Source organism: Mytilus edulis, chromosome 2 (genome assembly GCF_963676685.1).
Source record: "Mytilus edulis chromosome 2, xbMytEdul2.2, whole genome shotgun sequence".
NCBI classification, from domain to species: domain Eukaryota; kingdom Metazoa; phylum Mollusca; class Bivalvia; order Mytilida; family Mytilidae; genus Mytilus; species Mytilus edulis.
The window spans coordinates 13,308,374-13,325,972 of NC_092345.1; the positions used below are offsets into that span (position 1 = coordinate 13,308,374).

Sequence of the window (17,599 nt, forward strand, 5' to 3'; positions counted from 1 at the left end):
CATTTTTTTGAGAGGATTAATATTCAACAGCATAGTGAATTGCTCAAAGGCAAAACAAACCAATTAAGTTCATTAGACCACATTCATTCTGTGTCAGAAACCTTTGCTGTGTCAACTATTTAATTTTAGATTTAAATAAGTTTGAAGAAGAAATCTTTAATTGATTTGTAAAATCTTGACATTTGTTTTGTGTAAAAATAACCATGTAATGTCAAAAATTTGATCAAAATCCAAATTCAGAGCTGTATCACGCTTGAATGTTTTGTCCATACTTGCCCCAACTGTTCAGGGTTCGACCTCTGCGGTCGTATAAAGCTGCGCCCTGCGGAGCACCTGGTTTTTAATAGTGTGCAAAAACATACCAAATCAATTTAATGTCAACCAAAAACAATTTCAAAAGAATTTCAGGATATTAAGTTATGCATGAAAATTGCGCAAAACATCTAAATCTCCAAAAAGAAAGTCGAAATTACAAACAATATTTAACTAAGGATTCAGATACACACTCTCTAATAAAACAATGGTGAAGTCTGTTTTTTTATTCTCGAACTTTACATATATTCTTGCTCCACTGTGCCATACTATGTCTTAATTTTGATCAGTTAGAAACCCGTGATAAATGTCATTCGCAGTGAAAGAAAAAGACTGGAGTATTGCCCTGACAAATGAAACATACCCATTGGTAGTTGAAACACAAGTTTTCAGAAGCGTCAAATCCAATCATGAATTTAATCATGAATTGAACTCGAATCGAACTAACGAAATTGACACCGCTTTGTTTTCCTTTTTAGTCATATAGCTATTTAATTGTTTGAGTTCTCGTACATCTTAGGCTATGAAATGTTTGGCTATTAGCGTTTCTAAATCCAGGAAAGCGCTTCGGACGAATACAATTCATTATGTGTTGTTGTTTAAAAACAAAATAGCACAATTGTTGCGCAACATCTATTCAAACATCTGCATTCTCCAACACAACCCGTACGAGTTTATTTGTTTTAAAATTAACATAAACAGCAGGAATGTTATAGAAAATAATGGAAAATTCGAAATTGAATAATGGGAGTAATTTTGAGTTGACCTATTCCTCACTGTGAAAGTTAAGATACATGTTTCGATATGAAGAAGACCTTATTTGTGTATGCAGAAGACTTTTTTTAATATGACTGCAAATGATGAAGGACCTCGGTGGCCGAGTGGTCGAAGTAGTTACTACTGTTATCACTAGCCAGTCAATATTGAGGTTGTGAGTTCAAACCCCACTCGTGCGGATGCACTCGACTTCAATCTTAATCTACTAGGATTGTCAGTTTTCCTATCGTAGGTCGGTGGTTTTCTCCGGGTACTCAAGGCAAACAAGTGCAAAGTTGAAGAGCATTGAGGACTCCAAATTCCAAAAAGTTGTGGCAAATACAGATAACAAAATCATGAGTATTTCGAATAATTCATACTTTTGCAAAAAGTAAAATAATAAAAATGACCATATTATTGATATTCATGTCAACACCAAATATGTAACAATGTATAAGACAACACTAACGGCTTGCTTTATAACAAAAAATATGCAAATACGAATACTTGAACCAACGACAACCACTAGCGTTAGAACTTATTTTAAAAGGCATAACTTTTTTAAAGCGTCTTTTTCAAGTCTGCTTTATAAACATGTTAATTTACGAGAATAGAACACTTTTTGTTACCTTATGGAGGCCAGCTATTAGTTAAAGAACATCCTCTTAACGTTTCAAATATTATGTTTTCAATAAAATCATCAAGCATCCTTTGGATATCGGTTTCAGCTGAGTTCCTTTTATAAAAAACAGACTGTTGATTGCAAGGTATGAATCTTTCTCTGACAATCCTTTTTTGTGTTATTGTGCTATATGTAATTTGTTGTTTACTTTCTTTCATTTTTCCTTACGTCCTTTGTCTAAATGCTTTTTTTTTTGTGCTTCTTTGTTACATAATTGTTGTACCCCTATTTGTGACATTTTATTTATTATGTCTATTTGTATTTATTCACATATTGATGCCAATATAATCAAATTTGATGCAACTGTCATACAAATGAGAGGTTTATTTAGCTATAAAACCAGGTTTAATCCACCATTCTCTACATAAAAAATGCCCGTACCAAGTCAGTAACATGACAGTTGTTAATCCTTCGTTTAATGTGTTTGAGCTTTTGATTTTTTACATTTGATAATGGACTTTCCGTTTTGAATTTTCTTCGAAGTTCAGTCTTTTCCTGAATTTACTTTGCTTTAACACATGACACGATAAAAACTTTAACCACTTCTGTTAATGAAAAAAATGTTGGCCTCATTCAGTCCTTTTTTTTAAGTAGTGAATATTCCTTCAATAGTAATGACACACGATCGTTATGTAAGTGATCTGGTATACTGCTTTCATGCCTTCTTTTTGTAAACCTTAAGAGGGAATATGAAATTCTCGCTGTTTGATGAATTTCATTTTCCCTTCATATCAAACACCCTTCAATACTCTAACATAATACTAAAAGTGATATGAATCACAAACCAAGTTTCAAAAACCAATGACAGTAAATTTCAAAGTACTTATTTCATCGGGTTAATGGACAAATCCTTAATTTTAGATGAACCAACAGTACGAATTGAAGTCCCTACCTTAGTCTTGACAGGAAGGACCACAACGATTGATTGTAATGTTTCTTCTACTGAACCTATTACTGAACTGACTTGGTTAAAAGATGGATACAAAATACAACTAGAATCAGACAGTAATAAGTATGCCGGAGGTAGCATCCACACACCCTCACTTACAATACATAATTGTGATGACCAGGACAAAGCTTCGTATAGATGCAAAGCTAGAAACATTGCTGGAACAGGACAAAGTGCAGTCGTGCAGTTAGATGTTGCTGGTAATTCTACAAACATTTATAATTGTAATCTCTCTGTAATTTGTACACCAATGTTAATGATATCAATTAACAGTGGAAGACTCTTGTTTATGGAATAACCTTTGTCAGTTACGCTCGAGACTAAAAGCAATAAAAACTAAAGGTGCATCACATATGACGGAATAAATGAAATTATCGTCGAAACGAAGCAATTAAAAATTACTGAAACATACAAGCAATAAGGTCTCTGTTGTGTAGTTATCTCATTTAGAATAATACAATTTGTCCTTTTTTATAATCTGTATTTGTAACAAATGATTTACACGCATAACTAAAAAAAATGGAAAGCCAAAAAAAGGCATCAACAAAACAGCATTAGCTAGAGGTAAATCGGGAGATGGTTAAACATTTGTGCGCCTGTGCAATGTCAGCAGCCTTTTGCATTTGTTAGTCTTGTTGTTTTTTTTAATATTATTAATTTATTGTTTTAGAATTTCATATGGTCTCCATTTTCAATGAACTAGTAAACATTTTTGTTTAGGGGCAGCTGAAGCCCGCCATTGTTAGTGCGATTTTCTTGCTGAGTTGACGACCTTTTAGTGGCTTTGGCTGTTTATTGCTCTTTGTTCGGGTTTTTGTTCCTCTGACACATTCCCAATTTCTATTTTCAATTTTAGTAAATAACATTTTCGTCTGAAAAATGTAAATTTTACTATCAATGAATGAAAATATTAAACGATAAAATGTATGAATATCAAATTCTTCTCATATATTTTGAATCAGTTTGTGGCGGATAAATGTTCACTGCTCTGATTCAAAATAACAAGCTTTTTGTCTATTATAAATTGACATCAATGAAGGAACGAAAAAGCAGAACAACATTAAATTTCCGTGTCCTTGTTTTTAATATATTAGACTAAGATAATTGAGCGGGATAGGATTCTGTCTAATTTTTTCAAACATAACATATAGACCCCATTTTCTTCCAGCAAAAGTAAAATTATATGTAATAAAACGGTGAAAAGAAAAGTAGGTGTTTGCGGACAAAATCCCGACGGCCATACATAGATAAATCAAGAGAATTTTAAATAGTCGAAAACGTCAAAAACAAGAAAATCAGTAACATACATGTTTTGGTATAATTAAGGTCTTTCCTCTTCCCGAGGAAAGACCTTATTGTTTTTCTAATATTGAACGTTGTTTTTGTAAGATCTTTTGTAGTGCGTTTTGCAGAAACATTCACCTCGTTCATATTCTTTGGATTTGCAGCTTGAATTATGATATGTGTATTATAATTATTTAATGTAAGTGTAGTTAACCCAAGATACCTTTTTAAATATGGTGTTGTCAGATCATTGTCATTGAAAATGTTTAGATTTTCAAATTAACCGAAATTGTATTTTTCAGAAAAACCAAAGATCAATCTCTCATTCCAGTCACCAGTCTTACGAGGGAAAACATCAAAAATCGACTGTTCTATTACTTCTATAATTCCTCTCATATCTATACAGTGGTATATGGATTTTGAGAAAATTTCCCCTACATCTTGTTTGTTCAGTGGAGGTACACTTGAAGAGCCATCTTTAACGCTCGTCAAATTTAGCGATAGCCATGAAGGAAAATACAGATGTGAAGTGTCGAACGAAGCAGGGACCTTACCAAGTGAGGATGTTGTGATTAAAATAGCAGGTACGAGCTAGGTTTCTTCAGTTTAAAACATCATGCAAATCCACATTCAGTCAAAACAACATAACCGGGAACAAGCGACAATTTGTAAAATTAGTATTGTCAAAGAAAGTCTCATCTTGTTTCTAAAAATGTTCATTGGAAGTCAGATACCTATACCTTGTTGATAGATATTTCGTATCAACTTCACAAATACAGCATTATAGTCTTGAAGAATAAATTGTAGGTACTGAGATGCATCTTCTAAATTACTTGTCAAAGTTCCCTCTGTTTTGTCCTTGTATATCTTTAACATTTACTATTCATCAAATATTTTTTGATTATATACTTATGACGTGGACCGGTATTTATATATCCAATCATTGTGATGGTCATTTTTTAAGTTCTTGGCTTTTTTTTTTTACTAATATGCCATTTTGTGTTTCTTTGTTGACACAGTTATTTGTTTTTATAGTGATGACGATCATATTACAATGTTAAATCCTGTACCCTAATATATGTTGCTCACACATTGCTGTCAAACATGTGGTATAGCTAGCTATGACACCAAGTTTAACCCACCATTTTCTACATAAGAAAATGCTCGTACTAAATCAGAAATATATTGCATTCACTAGAATTTTTTTTTTTTTTTTTGCATTTTTACTTTTTCTAACATAGGTTTTTTGTCTGACAAAAGCAAGTTTATTATCTTTCCCTCCTCTTTTATTATAAAAGCTGGCAAATAAAAGGACATCAACTAAATAAAAGTTGTTTAGATACTTTACTTTATTCGGAAGATTCAAATACTGAATAAAAAGCGTAACACATAGTAATTATATTAACCGGGTAGTATTTGTGCGAAAACGACACATCTCTGTTTAAAACACACAAGATGTGCATTTAAAACAGTTCTCTATTTCAATGGAACATCTATGTTTGTTTTTTTCTGTAGATTTACCCGTTATATCACTTTCATCTAAGAAATATACCGTTGAAGCTGCTGGTTTCGTTACGCTTAGAAGTCAAATTAAAGGCAATCCGACACCCAAAAGAGTAGAATGGTACAAAGTGGTCGGTGAAAAGAAAATACCAATATCAAAATCGTTAAAGTATTCAGGGGGAACAGTCAAAGTCCCGTCACTAACGATAGGAAATGTGGTCAGCAATGATGCAGGGCATTATGTAATGTATGCACAAAACGACTTTGGGGACAGCTGGAGTGAGAAAGTAACAGTTGAAGGAGGTATATCTTTTATTTGACGTGTATGCCATGTGGTTAATTGATGTTTTTACTGCTGTAAGCTAAAGTTTAGTGGCAATAATGAGTATTGTAAAGAAATTTCAAAATTTCAATATAAAAAAGAAGATGTGATATGATTGCCAATGAGACAACTGTCCACAAGAGACCAAAATGACACAGAAATAAACAACTATAGGTCACCGTACGGCCTTCAACATTGAGCAAAGACCATACTGCATAGTCAGCTATAAAAGACCCCGAAATGATAATGTAAAACAATTCAAACGAGAAAACTAACGGCCTTATTTATGTACAAAAAATGAACGAAAAACAAATATGTAACACACAAACAAACGACAACCACTGAATTACAGGCTCCTGACTTTGGACAGGCACATACATACATAATGTGGCGGGGTTAAACATGTTAGCGGGATTCCAACCCTCCCCTAACCTGGGACAGTGGTATAACAGTACAACATGAGAATGAACTTATAAAAATCAGTTGAAAAAGGCTTAACTCATCAGATGGACAAAAATACAAGTGGACGTGGTCAGGTACTTGTACATCCCAACAACAAAAAGACACTAGGAACAGATCTGAGAGTACTCGCAGTTATCTTACAGCTAGTTCAAAGACACTAACAACTAATAAAAAAAATAATGCATCTAAGACTAAATTATCAATCCGTAAACATCCAACATCCAATGGATTTAGTGTAAAGACGTCATAAATAGTCAGAGAAAAACATGACCTTGTGCAATGCCTAGATACAGGTATCGACAGATTGTAGATCCATGAATGTGTTTATGTATATAACATACTAGTAATATTTAGTTTGCTTTTAATTTACTGATAACAAAATCAATATTTTTACCAATAAAAACAATATTCAATGATCTTACAGTGTTGAATTGGAATCCTTTTAGAATAAGATTTTTTAAATGAGCGATAAGTTTACAAGGATCCTTTCTAAATTTTCGGGCACGGTTAACAACATTTCCTGTGAAAATGAGGATGTGGTATCACGTTTGAAATAGGTTATCTACAGGTACAACCAAACTTCAAAACCAAATCTTTATATCCATGGAAAAATTTAGTAAAGGTTTAAAGAAATTTATGGTAACGATATCCCTGGTTTCAATAACTTTTTTCCTATCTTGAACTTTCTTTAATTTTAAATTTCAAAACTACTTTGGATTAAACGGCTTGAAGTGTATTTTCAATTTGATCTTTAACATTTGCCAGAAAATAATTTAAAAATTGTATATCATATCTACAAGTGCATAGACTTGAATACATGATCCTTGTATTATTGACTTTGCAGAAGCTTCGGTATTTGCGAGTGTTCTCAAATCTGTATTTTGTGATTCTTTTGTTGTCAGAGATGTATGAGTACCCTGCGTCGTTGGGTTTGTGATTTTAATGGATGCTTTACTGCTTCGTATGGATCTTGGTAGTAAACACCTTTTCAACTTCTTTTTATAATTTGTTATTATGTTGTATTTTTACGCCATTGTCTCAACGAGATAAGGATTCAATAAATAAAAAAAGTTCTTATTTTATAGAAATGCCTCGCATCAATCTTTCTGCAGACTCTTCAGTGCTGTCAGGAAAATCAATAACCATAATGTGTCATCTTAAAAAATCAGACATGATATCTCTGAATTGGTTTAAAGATGGGTGTGCTCTTTTGCTGGACAGTAAGCACTATATCGGCGGAAACATGGATTCCCCTCATTTGACTATCACTGCCGTTTCCAAACTAGACGAAGGAAGATACACTTGTAAAGCAAGTAATCGGTTTGGGACAAGCAGTGAAAGCGTCTCTTTCAAAGTTATATTTTGTAAGTAATTCGATGAAGGATGATGGTTAAATGCTAACGCTTATGTCATTTAACTACTTAATATCAGATAGAACATGGAGTTTTTATGCTTCTTTAACAACACGCATTGTTCCGTCGTCTGTCTTCCCGTCTTTTCGAAATCAAAATAGTTATCCGAAATTATATCGTTATGACTATAAACAATGAGATGATCACTACTACTAGTTAGTAATATATCGAGGTTTTGTTTTGATCCGTCAGATCTACTTATCGTAGAAATACTGCTGATGTCCTGATTATCAAGTAGTTTTGATTGAAAGTAGTTGTTTTGTTATGCCTATACATATGGAGGTAATATTTTCTAAAGATAAAATGCTGAGTTCCATATCACGTTTGTGTCTCCCTTTAAGGTAGATTCATGGTATACCGCCATCTTGGATTGTACAATCACAGTACAAAATCGGTCTAGCTATTTGCCCAAATCTGCAAATTTGGAGACAGATTTGAAATTTAATGGTTAGACTGTTTATTTTTATAAAGAAAACTTGTTGATTTATTGTATTATTTAAAATATTTACACAATTATCAAAGGAGTAGGTCCGGAAAGGGCCGATTTTGGCCTCAAATTTCATGTTCATCTGACGAAAGATTTTGGACACTTTTTAAACACTTAAGTGTCTATTTCAATTGATTTGATTAGTTTTTGTGAAAGTTTAACTGATTTAGTCATTAAAAACGCTCCGATGAAAAATTTAGAAATATGCCAAAAAAAACGTCACTTTTCAGATGGTTTTTGTCAAAAATGAAAGTGGCCGCATCCGTGTTCATCCTCAACTTTTATATATTATGACAATGTTATGTATTATCATCAAATACAACGTACATTTCAATATTATGAATGAACACGAATGCGGTCACTTTCATTTCAGACGGAAACCGTCTAAAATTTAACTAAAATGCTTAAAATGTGTAGATTTCAGTAATTTAGCATGACTTAAGGATGTTAGTACCCGATATGTCTACATTGTATTGTCAAAAACAGCCTATATTTGTGTAGCAGAAGCATTCTACTTTCCAATTAATAGCTAAAAGATAACAATGTCATAATTTTGTAAAACTGCTATATTTTGGGGCCAAAAAGGGGTCTTACTGAACCTTCTCCTTTTGTGGTTTTTAAATCAATTTTGTCAAATGAGCCATTTAAGGGGAGATAACTCTTTTAGTACAAAATTTACACTGGACTAATAGAGAAATTTTTGATTTTTACTTGTAGCAAGAAAACAAGTTCTGTGACACCATGTTTTCTTTTTATTTTCTTTAATTATATTATGAAACTTTTCTTCTAACAATTTATTGCAAAATTCTATCTATTTTTGACATTTTTACTCTTTGAGTATGTTTGTTTTGTTCATGCATCGTTGACAATGTAATGGAATTTGATGCGACTGTCATACAAGTGAGAGGTTTAGCTAGCTATAAAACCAGGTTCAATCCACCATTTTCTACATTAGAAAATGCCTGTACCAAGTCAGGAATATGACAGTTGTTATCCATTCGTTTGATGTGTTTGGACTTTTGATTTTGCCTTTTGATTTTTGATTTTCCTTTTTGAATTTTCCTCGGAGTTCAGTATTTTTGTGTTTTTACTTTTTTCTCATAGAATTTTATTTATGCACACTAATGTGTTTTTTCAGGAACAATCTCACCAAATTTAGGCAATTCTCAACGACTCATAGCTTGAAAAATAGCACGGTGACCCATACTTTTTATTATATTTTAAAAAAAGCAGAGTAAAATCTTTATTTTGGCAAATTATAAGAAAATTCTGTCTCAAAAAATATATACGTATGATCTACCTTAACATAGGAGTTTGAATAATTTGATACATATCATTGTATTTGATGTGAATTCAGATGTAAAAAAAACTCCGCCTTCGAACTTTTTTTTTTAATTTTGTTATTCTTTAAGTACTTTGTTCTTTTATTGATGTTTGCAATGTCCAATTTTATTTTATTCTTGTTGTATTTCTTCGTTTTACTTTGTTCTTGCCATCTTAGCATTTTTTGTACAATATTATATTTTATGGTTTTAAAAGAGGGACGAAAGATACCAAAGGGACAGTCAAACTCATAAATCTAAAACAAACTGACAACGCCATGGCTAAAAATGAAAAAGACAAACAGAAAAACAATAGTACACATGACACAACACAGAAAACTAAGGAATAAACAACACGAACCCCACCAAAAGCTAGGGGTGATCTCAGGTGCTCCGGAAGGGTAAGCAGATCCTGCTCCACATGTGGCACCCGTCGTATTGCTTATGTGATTACAAATCCGGTAAATAGTCTAATTCGGTAGGTCACATTCATGAAAGGGAAGGGGATTGTAGTTACGACGTAAGGAACATATCCGATATCATTTATGAAACGGTTATTCCATAACGGTCAACCAACTCGTGATGGCGTCCGTAAAATTTACGAAGGGATTTAACTTTCGTGTGGTTATTTAATGTAAAACATGTTGATTTGGCTTTTCATTGTAGTGTCACACCCAAACGGTCAACACATAAAATAGTATACGCATGTAAAGGGGACAGAAGATCACCTTCTACTCTATGTGCGCATGTATAATTATCATTACCTTATTAATACTATGCGAAGTGTTAGTTGTAAATTTGGTTTAAATCAATGTCATGTTGTTATACACACTTAATTTACAAATGAGATTCCTGTATAAAGAGATACGTTGTTAACGTTTCAATTCATTGTTTTTCAAGGTAAACCCCAGCTGTCCATTGACGAAAGCCGAATTTCAATTCAAGCTGGCACAACTGTACAATTGCGTTGCAATATTATAAGTGAGCCCTCCATTACAAGAATAACATGGCATAAGACGGACAACTGCAAATCAACTCAGATTTCTGCATCAGAAAGATACAAAGGTGGTTCAGTTGAACAGCCAACTCTCACAATAATGAACACAAATATCAACGACAGTGGTGTTTATTTCTGCGAAGTAGAAAATATAGCCGGAACAGGACGTAGCGATGATGTACAATTAGATATCGAAGGAGGTAAATAAAATAATGCATTTTTCTACAATAATTGACAGTAAATAGATTAACTTATTATTTTTCTTTCATGCCTTACTGTCGCTTTTGTAATCATTGAATGGTGTGGAAAGTGAAATATTTTTCTTCAGTTTATGTCATCTACCTTGATCTTCCATGCGTAATGTGCACTTCAAGCTTCCATTAAAAATGATTTAAATTATATAAACATATACAACACAGTGTTTTATCTCGTAATATTGTCCATGGGAATAAGACATTTTACAGAAACGTAAACCCATGATTAAAATTTGTTTCGATTGCCTATATTGATCGTGTAAATACGTAGCAATGTAGGTAGGAAAAGGGTTTAACGTTTCTATTGGTCAATTGTTACTCTTTGTATGTCCTTGTTACAACATTTTTATAAGGAGAGAATAATTCAAAGAAAAAAGAATACATTTCTATACCATATATACTGTTTATATACGAGTGAGGTAAATTATCAAGCACTTCATCCAAGTCAACCTAATAAAATTGAAAAAGGAAATGGGAAATGTGTCAAAGCGACAACAACCCGACCATAGAGCAGACAACATCCGAAGGCCACCAATGGGTCTTCAATGTAGCGAGAAACTCCCGCATCCGGAGGCGTCCTTAAGCTGGCCCCTTAAAAATGTATACTAGTACAGTGATAATGGACGTCATTCTAAACTCCGAATTATACACAAGAAACTAAAATTAAAAATCACACAAGACTAACAAAGGCCAGAGGCTCCTGACTTATGACAGGCGCAAAATTGCGGCGGGGTTAAACAACCCTCCCCCTATACATCTATCCAATGAAGAAAAGTAAACGCATAACAATATACACATTAAAATTCATTTCAAGAGAAGTCCGAGTCCGATGTCAGAAGATGTAACAAAAGAAAATAAATAAAATGACAATAATACATAAATAACAACAGACTACTAGCAGTTAACTGACATGCCTGCTCCAGACCTCAATTAAACTGATTGAAAGATTATGTCTTCATCATATGAATATCAGGCACAATCTCTCCAGTTAGGGGTTTAGTATCATACTATCATAAAATATATGAGAAGAACATAACCCGTGTCCTGCCAACAACCGTTTTTTTTTTAAATAAATGTGTTTAGTTCCGATGCAAAGACCCTATAAGTGAATGAATATTAAAGCCAAAATATGCAATCTTTAATGACGATTTATCATTCAAATAAGTTTGATTTATCATTCAATCTACATAATTATTTTTCTAACTGCATGTAAACAGAACAACATCTACTAATAATTCTTGAATATTTTTATTTTCTTTCAGTTCCACCGGTGATTTCTATACCATTGAAAATTGAAGCATGCGAGGAACAGTCTGTAACAATTACTTGTTTATTAAAATCTGAACCTCCTGTCCAGTCTTTAGTTTGGTATAAAGAAGTTGATGGAAAAGAAGGAGCTATAGATGTAAATAGGGTGAACTATCATGGTGGAAATCCGAGTATCCCCGAATTAACCATACTGCACACTGACAAAATGGACACCGGGTGTTATATGTGTCGCGCGTCAAATTCTGTAGGGATTACTTCCAGTGGAAAGTGCTTTTTACACATTATATGTAAGTAGCTGATGGCTATTTTTTTACGTAGTCTTTGACATGCTTTGGTAAACTCGATATATCAAAGAGCCTCTGCGACCTAGTGGCCGAACTACTGTATCACTAGCCTGTCAACACTGAGGTTATCATTTCGAATCTCTCTTGTGGCAGGTGTAATTAACTATAATCTTAATTGGCTATGAGTGTCTGTTTTCTAATCGCAGTTAGCTGGTTTTCTCTGACACTAATGTTTTCTTCAACAACAAAAACTGACCGGCACGAAATTGCAAAATAGTGTTTAAAAATGCGTTAAACACAAATCAACCAAGTAATCAATCACACAAAAAGGCATATAGACAAAGCACATAAGCAAAAATGAAAGACAAGAATACAAAAATTAACCATAGCACAATTACAAAATGACGAAATGTATAGGTACAGAGCCAAGTCGTATGTAACAAAGAAACAGAAAAAGCCATATAGAAAAGGCATATTAGCAAAAAATAAAGACAGGAATATAATTTTTCACCACAGTACATTAACACAATAAGTACAGAGCCACGTTAAATGGATAAACCAAAAACAGACTAAACATTAAAATAATATTTATTAAAACAAACAAAAGAATTTTCTATTTATTGTCTTTATTAACTTTTGTCTTTCTTTTAAGGCCAAACAATTCAAATGCTTTTAATATATCTCTTTGATATAAATATGCAATGGCATTAGGACAGTTTATTCCTGAATGAAACGCTTACCTATCTTGTACTTCGTATAAGGAAATATTAAATGTCATGACTTTTTTTCTATATTTCGAATAAAAAAAGCAACAACAAAAAAGTAAGTCTTAAAATTTCATAGCACTGTTATTGCAGTTTGTTGTTGGTTTGCAACGTATTAATATTGAATTCAGAATTAACAAAATAATTGATAATTTCTTATTAAATTTGATAGCAAGGTACCCTCACCTATTATTTTGAAAGGGGAGATGATAATAAGAGGTCAATCAACAGCCCTCAAATCGAATACATACCACCTAAAGGAAAATTGATATACAAAAACATTCCACAAAAAAATACACAAAAAACAAATATTGAGCAACACGAGTATGATTAAAACCATAAAAGAATTGCAAGAATAACCGTTTGAGACAAGACCAAATAATAGATAATTTTAAAAGTACATATTTCAGCCCATTTGTGTTTCTTGATTAATTTTATATCAGGAACGCCCATATCAAAATCATATCACTAAAAGAATGATACCGTGGCATACATTTTTTTTTTATTATACATCATTTAATCAGAATAAAGATTATACTTTTGAAAAAACTGTTATATATTTAGACAAACCAGTTATTACAGTCCAATCAGAAACTAATGCTTGTGATGGTGAATTAGTAAATATAGATTGTAAGATAGACGCCAAACCCGACATTTATAGTTTACAATGGTACAGAATAATCGATGGACAATTAGTTGAGTTGTTACAGACGAGTAAACATTATACAGGAGGAAACACAAGACATCCAGCCTTAAGCATTGTTAATATAGCCAAAGATGATGAAGGAACCTATATATGTAAAGCTTCGAACAGTGTCGGAGAGGGTTTAAGTTGTGAATGCAAATTAAAAGTCTTCTGTGAGTACTATCATTCAGATAACTTTATTTTGCAGTAAAAGACACGTAGCATGTCCAAGGCACTACAATGATTAGTTAATGTCGGATGAAGCAGAAATAATGAACACAAACAATGAAAATTGAAATTTTAGAAAACAGCTAATATATAAATGTTCTAAACAAATAAAGAAAACACTTAGTAAATGTAATGTTTCCGAAGCGTTTCATCTGTATTCAATGGAAGATGAACTTTATCAGGAACGGTTAAATCCAAATATCGAAAACCAAGGATGCACTTGTACACAATAGACTGTTATTCAACCCTTCGACTTCACCCAATTCGCAGCAGATTGGTTTTACTATCTGCAGAAATATGATAATTAAAAAAAATTAGTTTAATCATCTTCCATAGCAATTATATCGCTAACTAATCAATATAAAACGATATGTATTTGTTCCAATACTTCAAATAACACAGTTCGAAAATACTGATGATAACGAAAAAAGTAAATACATCTTTTGTTCTAAAAGAAAAGAAATTAGTTTAATGGTAAAGAATTCATATGTTGTTAGTTTATGTAGCAAATCTCTAAACGCAACTCACATTACTATTACTAGAGGGATAGCTTTTTCTTTCAGAGTCATAGAGGGGTTATTATAACACCAACAGCAATAGCCCATACAAAAAGAACGTGGAGAATTACATTACTAAAAATTGTTTCATAACTCCTGACAACTTGAAATCGTTTGATATCAACACTAGTTTTAATTTTGAATTAATACAAATGCGATCTTTATCATCTTTTGATACCTATTTTCAAAAATATGATAACAAAAGTTTCTTATGTTTACAAGTTTTAGCTTTAAACTACATTAATATATGATGTATACAAGTTTCCTATTAGCATGTTACAAAAAATATGTACGAACAAAAAAAAGTATTATATGTCTTAATTATCTTCTTGAATGCTACATATACACGATGTACACACATCTTTTTTTTCGTGAATATATTGCGATATGTTCATTAAAGTTCAGATTGTATATTTGTCTTGAAATAGAGCTTACCACTGTGCTAATTATGTTTGATTTGAATGAGCTCATGAATAAACTTTAAAATTAAAAATTACTTATCTATCAGGTAAGCCAAGAGTTTTGGTTGAAACGTCATTCATATCCTGTTCAACTGAGCAGACTATATCATTAAAATGTAGAATACAAGCAGACCCTGCAGTTAAACATATTCACTGGTCGAAAGGAGAAGGATTTACTAAACAAAGATGGAAAATTATGGAGAAAACTGAAAATAAAGCAATGGAGAGGAGCATTATACCTTCATTTACAATTCGAAATGTACAAATGTCGGACAGCGGTCATTATGTTTGTGAAGCAACAAATATGGTTGGTACAACAAGAAGTGAACCAATAATACTAGACGTAACCACTGGAATTACAACAAAAAGTAAACCAATAATACAAGACATAACCACTGACATTCCAGGTATGCACACGCTTTAGAATTTGTTTTATATTTTCCCATCGAGTTCGTTTCTTTTCTTTACATCAATGGATTTTTCTTACAGAGTCATCTGTAACTTTATTGGTATAAAATAAGGAAATGATTTTTTTAAAGAAGACGGCAAGAACTGTACGTAGTACATTTTTGTAGCAATACCTTCTTCCAAAACAAAAAGAGTCAAAAAAAAATTAAAAAATTAAAAATTGTTATGGACAGCATTTATATTATTCATGTCTAAACAGTGTATTGTCATTTGCTTAATACATAAATTGTTATTGATACCAAACAGGACGTTTTGAAAATGTTGCAGCAAACAAGTCACATATATATTTATATTTTGAGTACCGAACAAAATAAAATAAACTGATCATAGATACCAGTATTAAAATTTTATATTTACGCTAGACGCGCCTTTCAAAACAAAAGAAGAGATTCATTGAACTTACAACAATGATACATGAACAACATGTAACTGCGATTAACCCATTTTGTCAGTGTAGAATAAAACGAACTTAACTTTATATTACGAGTTGAATTGATCATCTTGATACCAAATCATAATAATAAATAATGAATAGTAATATCTTAACATTATTCAAATTGTTTGATATGCAAAATTTCTATTAAAAATGTCCAAAATGCTATTTATTGTTTAAAATATTTTTTTAGATTCCAATACAATTCTTCTAGCATATACAGCAGACGTGGATACTGTAAGGACATTTAAAGAACACATTCTGGAAGTCCTAGTTGAAAAGAATGATATTCATGTCGATGAATTTATTATAAAAGACGACGTTGACAGAGAATTTCTGGACACTATAGATAGAGCAATTCAATCCGCAAAAATAGTATTTCTTCTACTGTCCAAAGACTTTGTCGATAAAGCATGGCCGAATGTATCGAGTATGTCAAACCTTACCGGCTCTCTATATTCACGACAATCGCTCATAGTACCGGTATATTTAGAACAGTCCATCAACCTTCCAATGGGACTAAGATCACTAATGTGCTTGTATTTTTATAGACATGATAATGCTTACAAGAAGGCATTGGGAAAATTAATGAAGGGATTGCATTAAAGCATACTACCCGTAGTTCGGTATCAGCTGGCCCCTAAACGAAAAGGTGTACTTGTACAATGCAAATTGACGTTATACTAAACTTCGAAACATATTTATTAACTAAAATTTAAAAAAAAACATATACAAGACTAGCCAAGATCAGAGACTCCTGACTTGGGGTAGGCGCAAATATGCAGAAATAAAAACAAACACTTTTTATTGATATAGGATATACTGTTGTTAGACTTAATATATTAATCCTTAAATGAAACAATCTGACCATACTTAATTCATATGATCAACTGCAAAACTTGTATTGCTATCAAAGTATACAAATAGGAAGAAATAAGAGGTACTTTTCTTTTTAAAATTGGTGATTACATTTTGTGTATGTTTTGTATACCACTGTTCTTGTATAGAAAAAAGTAAAATCATATAGAGGGATTGAGCGCGCTCATAATAACATACAACCCCGCCTCATTTTATTTGTGTCAAACCTAATCCAGAAACTAGTTATTCAATGCTCTAAATAGAGGTTTCCCGATTTTCTACCGTACCAACCGTAGTACGAACTGGGAGCCGCGTCATTTAACTTTTGAAAATAATTGATGTATACACTTTATATCAAAGTATGTTTTATGAATCATATGAAGAACTGTTTTGTGAATATTTAAGTGTAAATTTGTACTTATTTCATGTGGTTACTTCTTGTATTCATAGTAAACAAAATTGTGTGTACTCGATTATGCTTTCAAGCAACCGTTGCAAAAAGTAAAATCACAAAAATACTGAACTCAGAGGAAAATCTAATTGGAAAGTCCATAATCACATGGCAAAATCAAATGACAAAACACATCAAAAACAAATGGACAAGAACTGTCATATTCCTGACTTGGTACAGGCATTTTCAAATGTAGAAAATGATGGATTGAACCTGGTTTCATAGCGCTAAACCTCTCACTTTGATGACAGTCTCGTCAAATTCTGTTATATTTACAATGATGCGTGAACTTAACAGACATAATAAATAAAATAGTCAAAATATGGGTACAGCAGTAATCATCGTGTTACAATTTTAAAAGGAACAATTTAACAGAACACAGAAACATCTATCTACAAA

At 32.2% G+C, this 17,599-nt stretch overlaps 1 protein-coding gene across 2 annotated transcripts in view; it reads left to right on the forward strand.

Moving 5' to 3' along the window:
• The window catches only part of LOC139511505 (hemicentin-1-like), a 36,253-nt gene extending 19,036 nt beyond the window's left edge, over nt 1-17,217 (forward strand). The window contains exons 14-22 of one of the 2 annotated variants that reach the window (XM_071298296.1): nt 2,612-2,899; nt 4,286-4,567; nt 5,499-5,789; nt 7,356-7,634; nt 10,392-10,688; nt 12,005-12,298; nt 13,624-13,917; nt 15,038-15,397; nt 16,085-17,217. In XM_071298296.1, coding sequence (XP_071154397.1) covers nt 2,612-2,899; nt 4,286-4,567; nt 5,499-5,789; nt 7,356-7,634; nt 10,392-10,688; nt 12,005-12,298; nt 13,624-13,917; nt 15,038-15,397; nt 16,085-16,497 — 2,798 coding nt within the window. In that variant the 3' untranslated portion in view covers nt 16,498-17,217. The remainder of the gene's footprint in view (nt 1-2,611; nt 2,900-4,285; nt 4,568-5,498; nt 5,790-7,355; nt 7,635-10,391; nt 10,689-12,004; nt 12,299-13,623; nt 13,918-15,037; nt 15,398-16,084) is intronic. The other variant, XM_071298297.1, reaches the window with a different exon arrangement.
• Nucleotides 17,218-17,599: the final 382 nt, after the last annotated feature.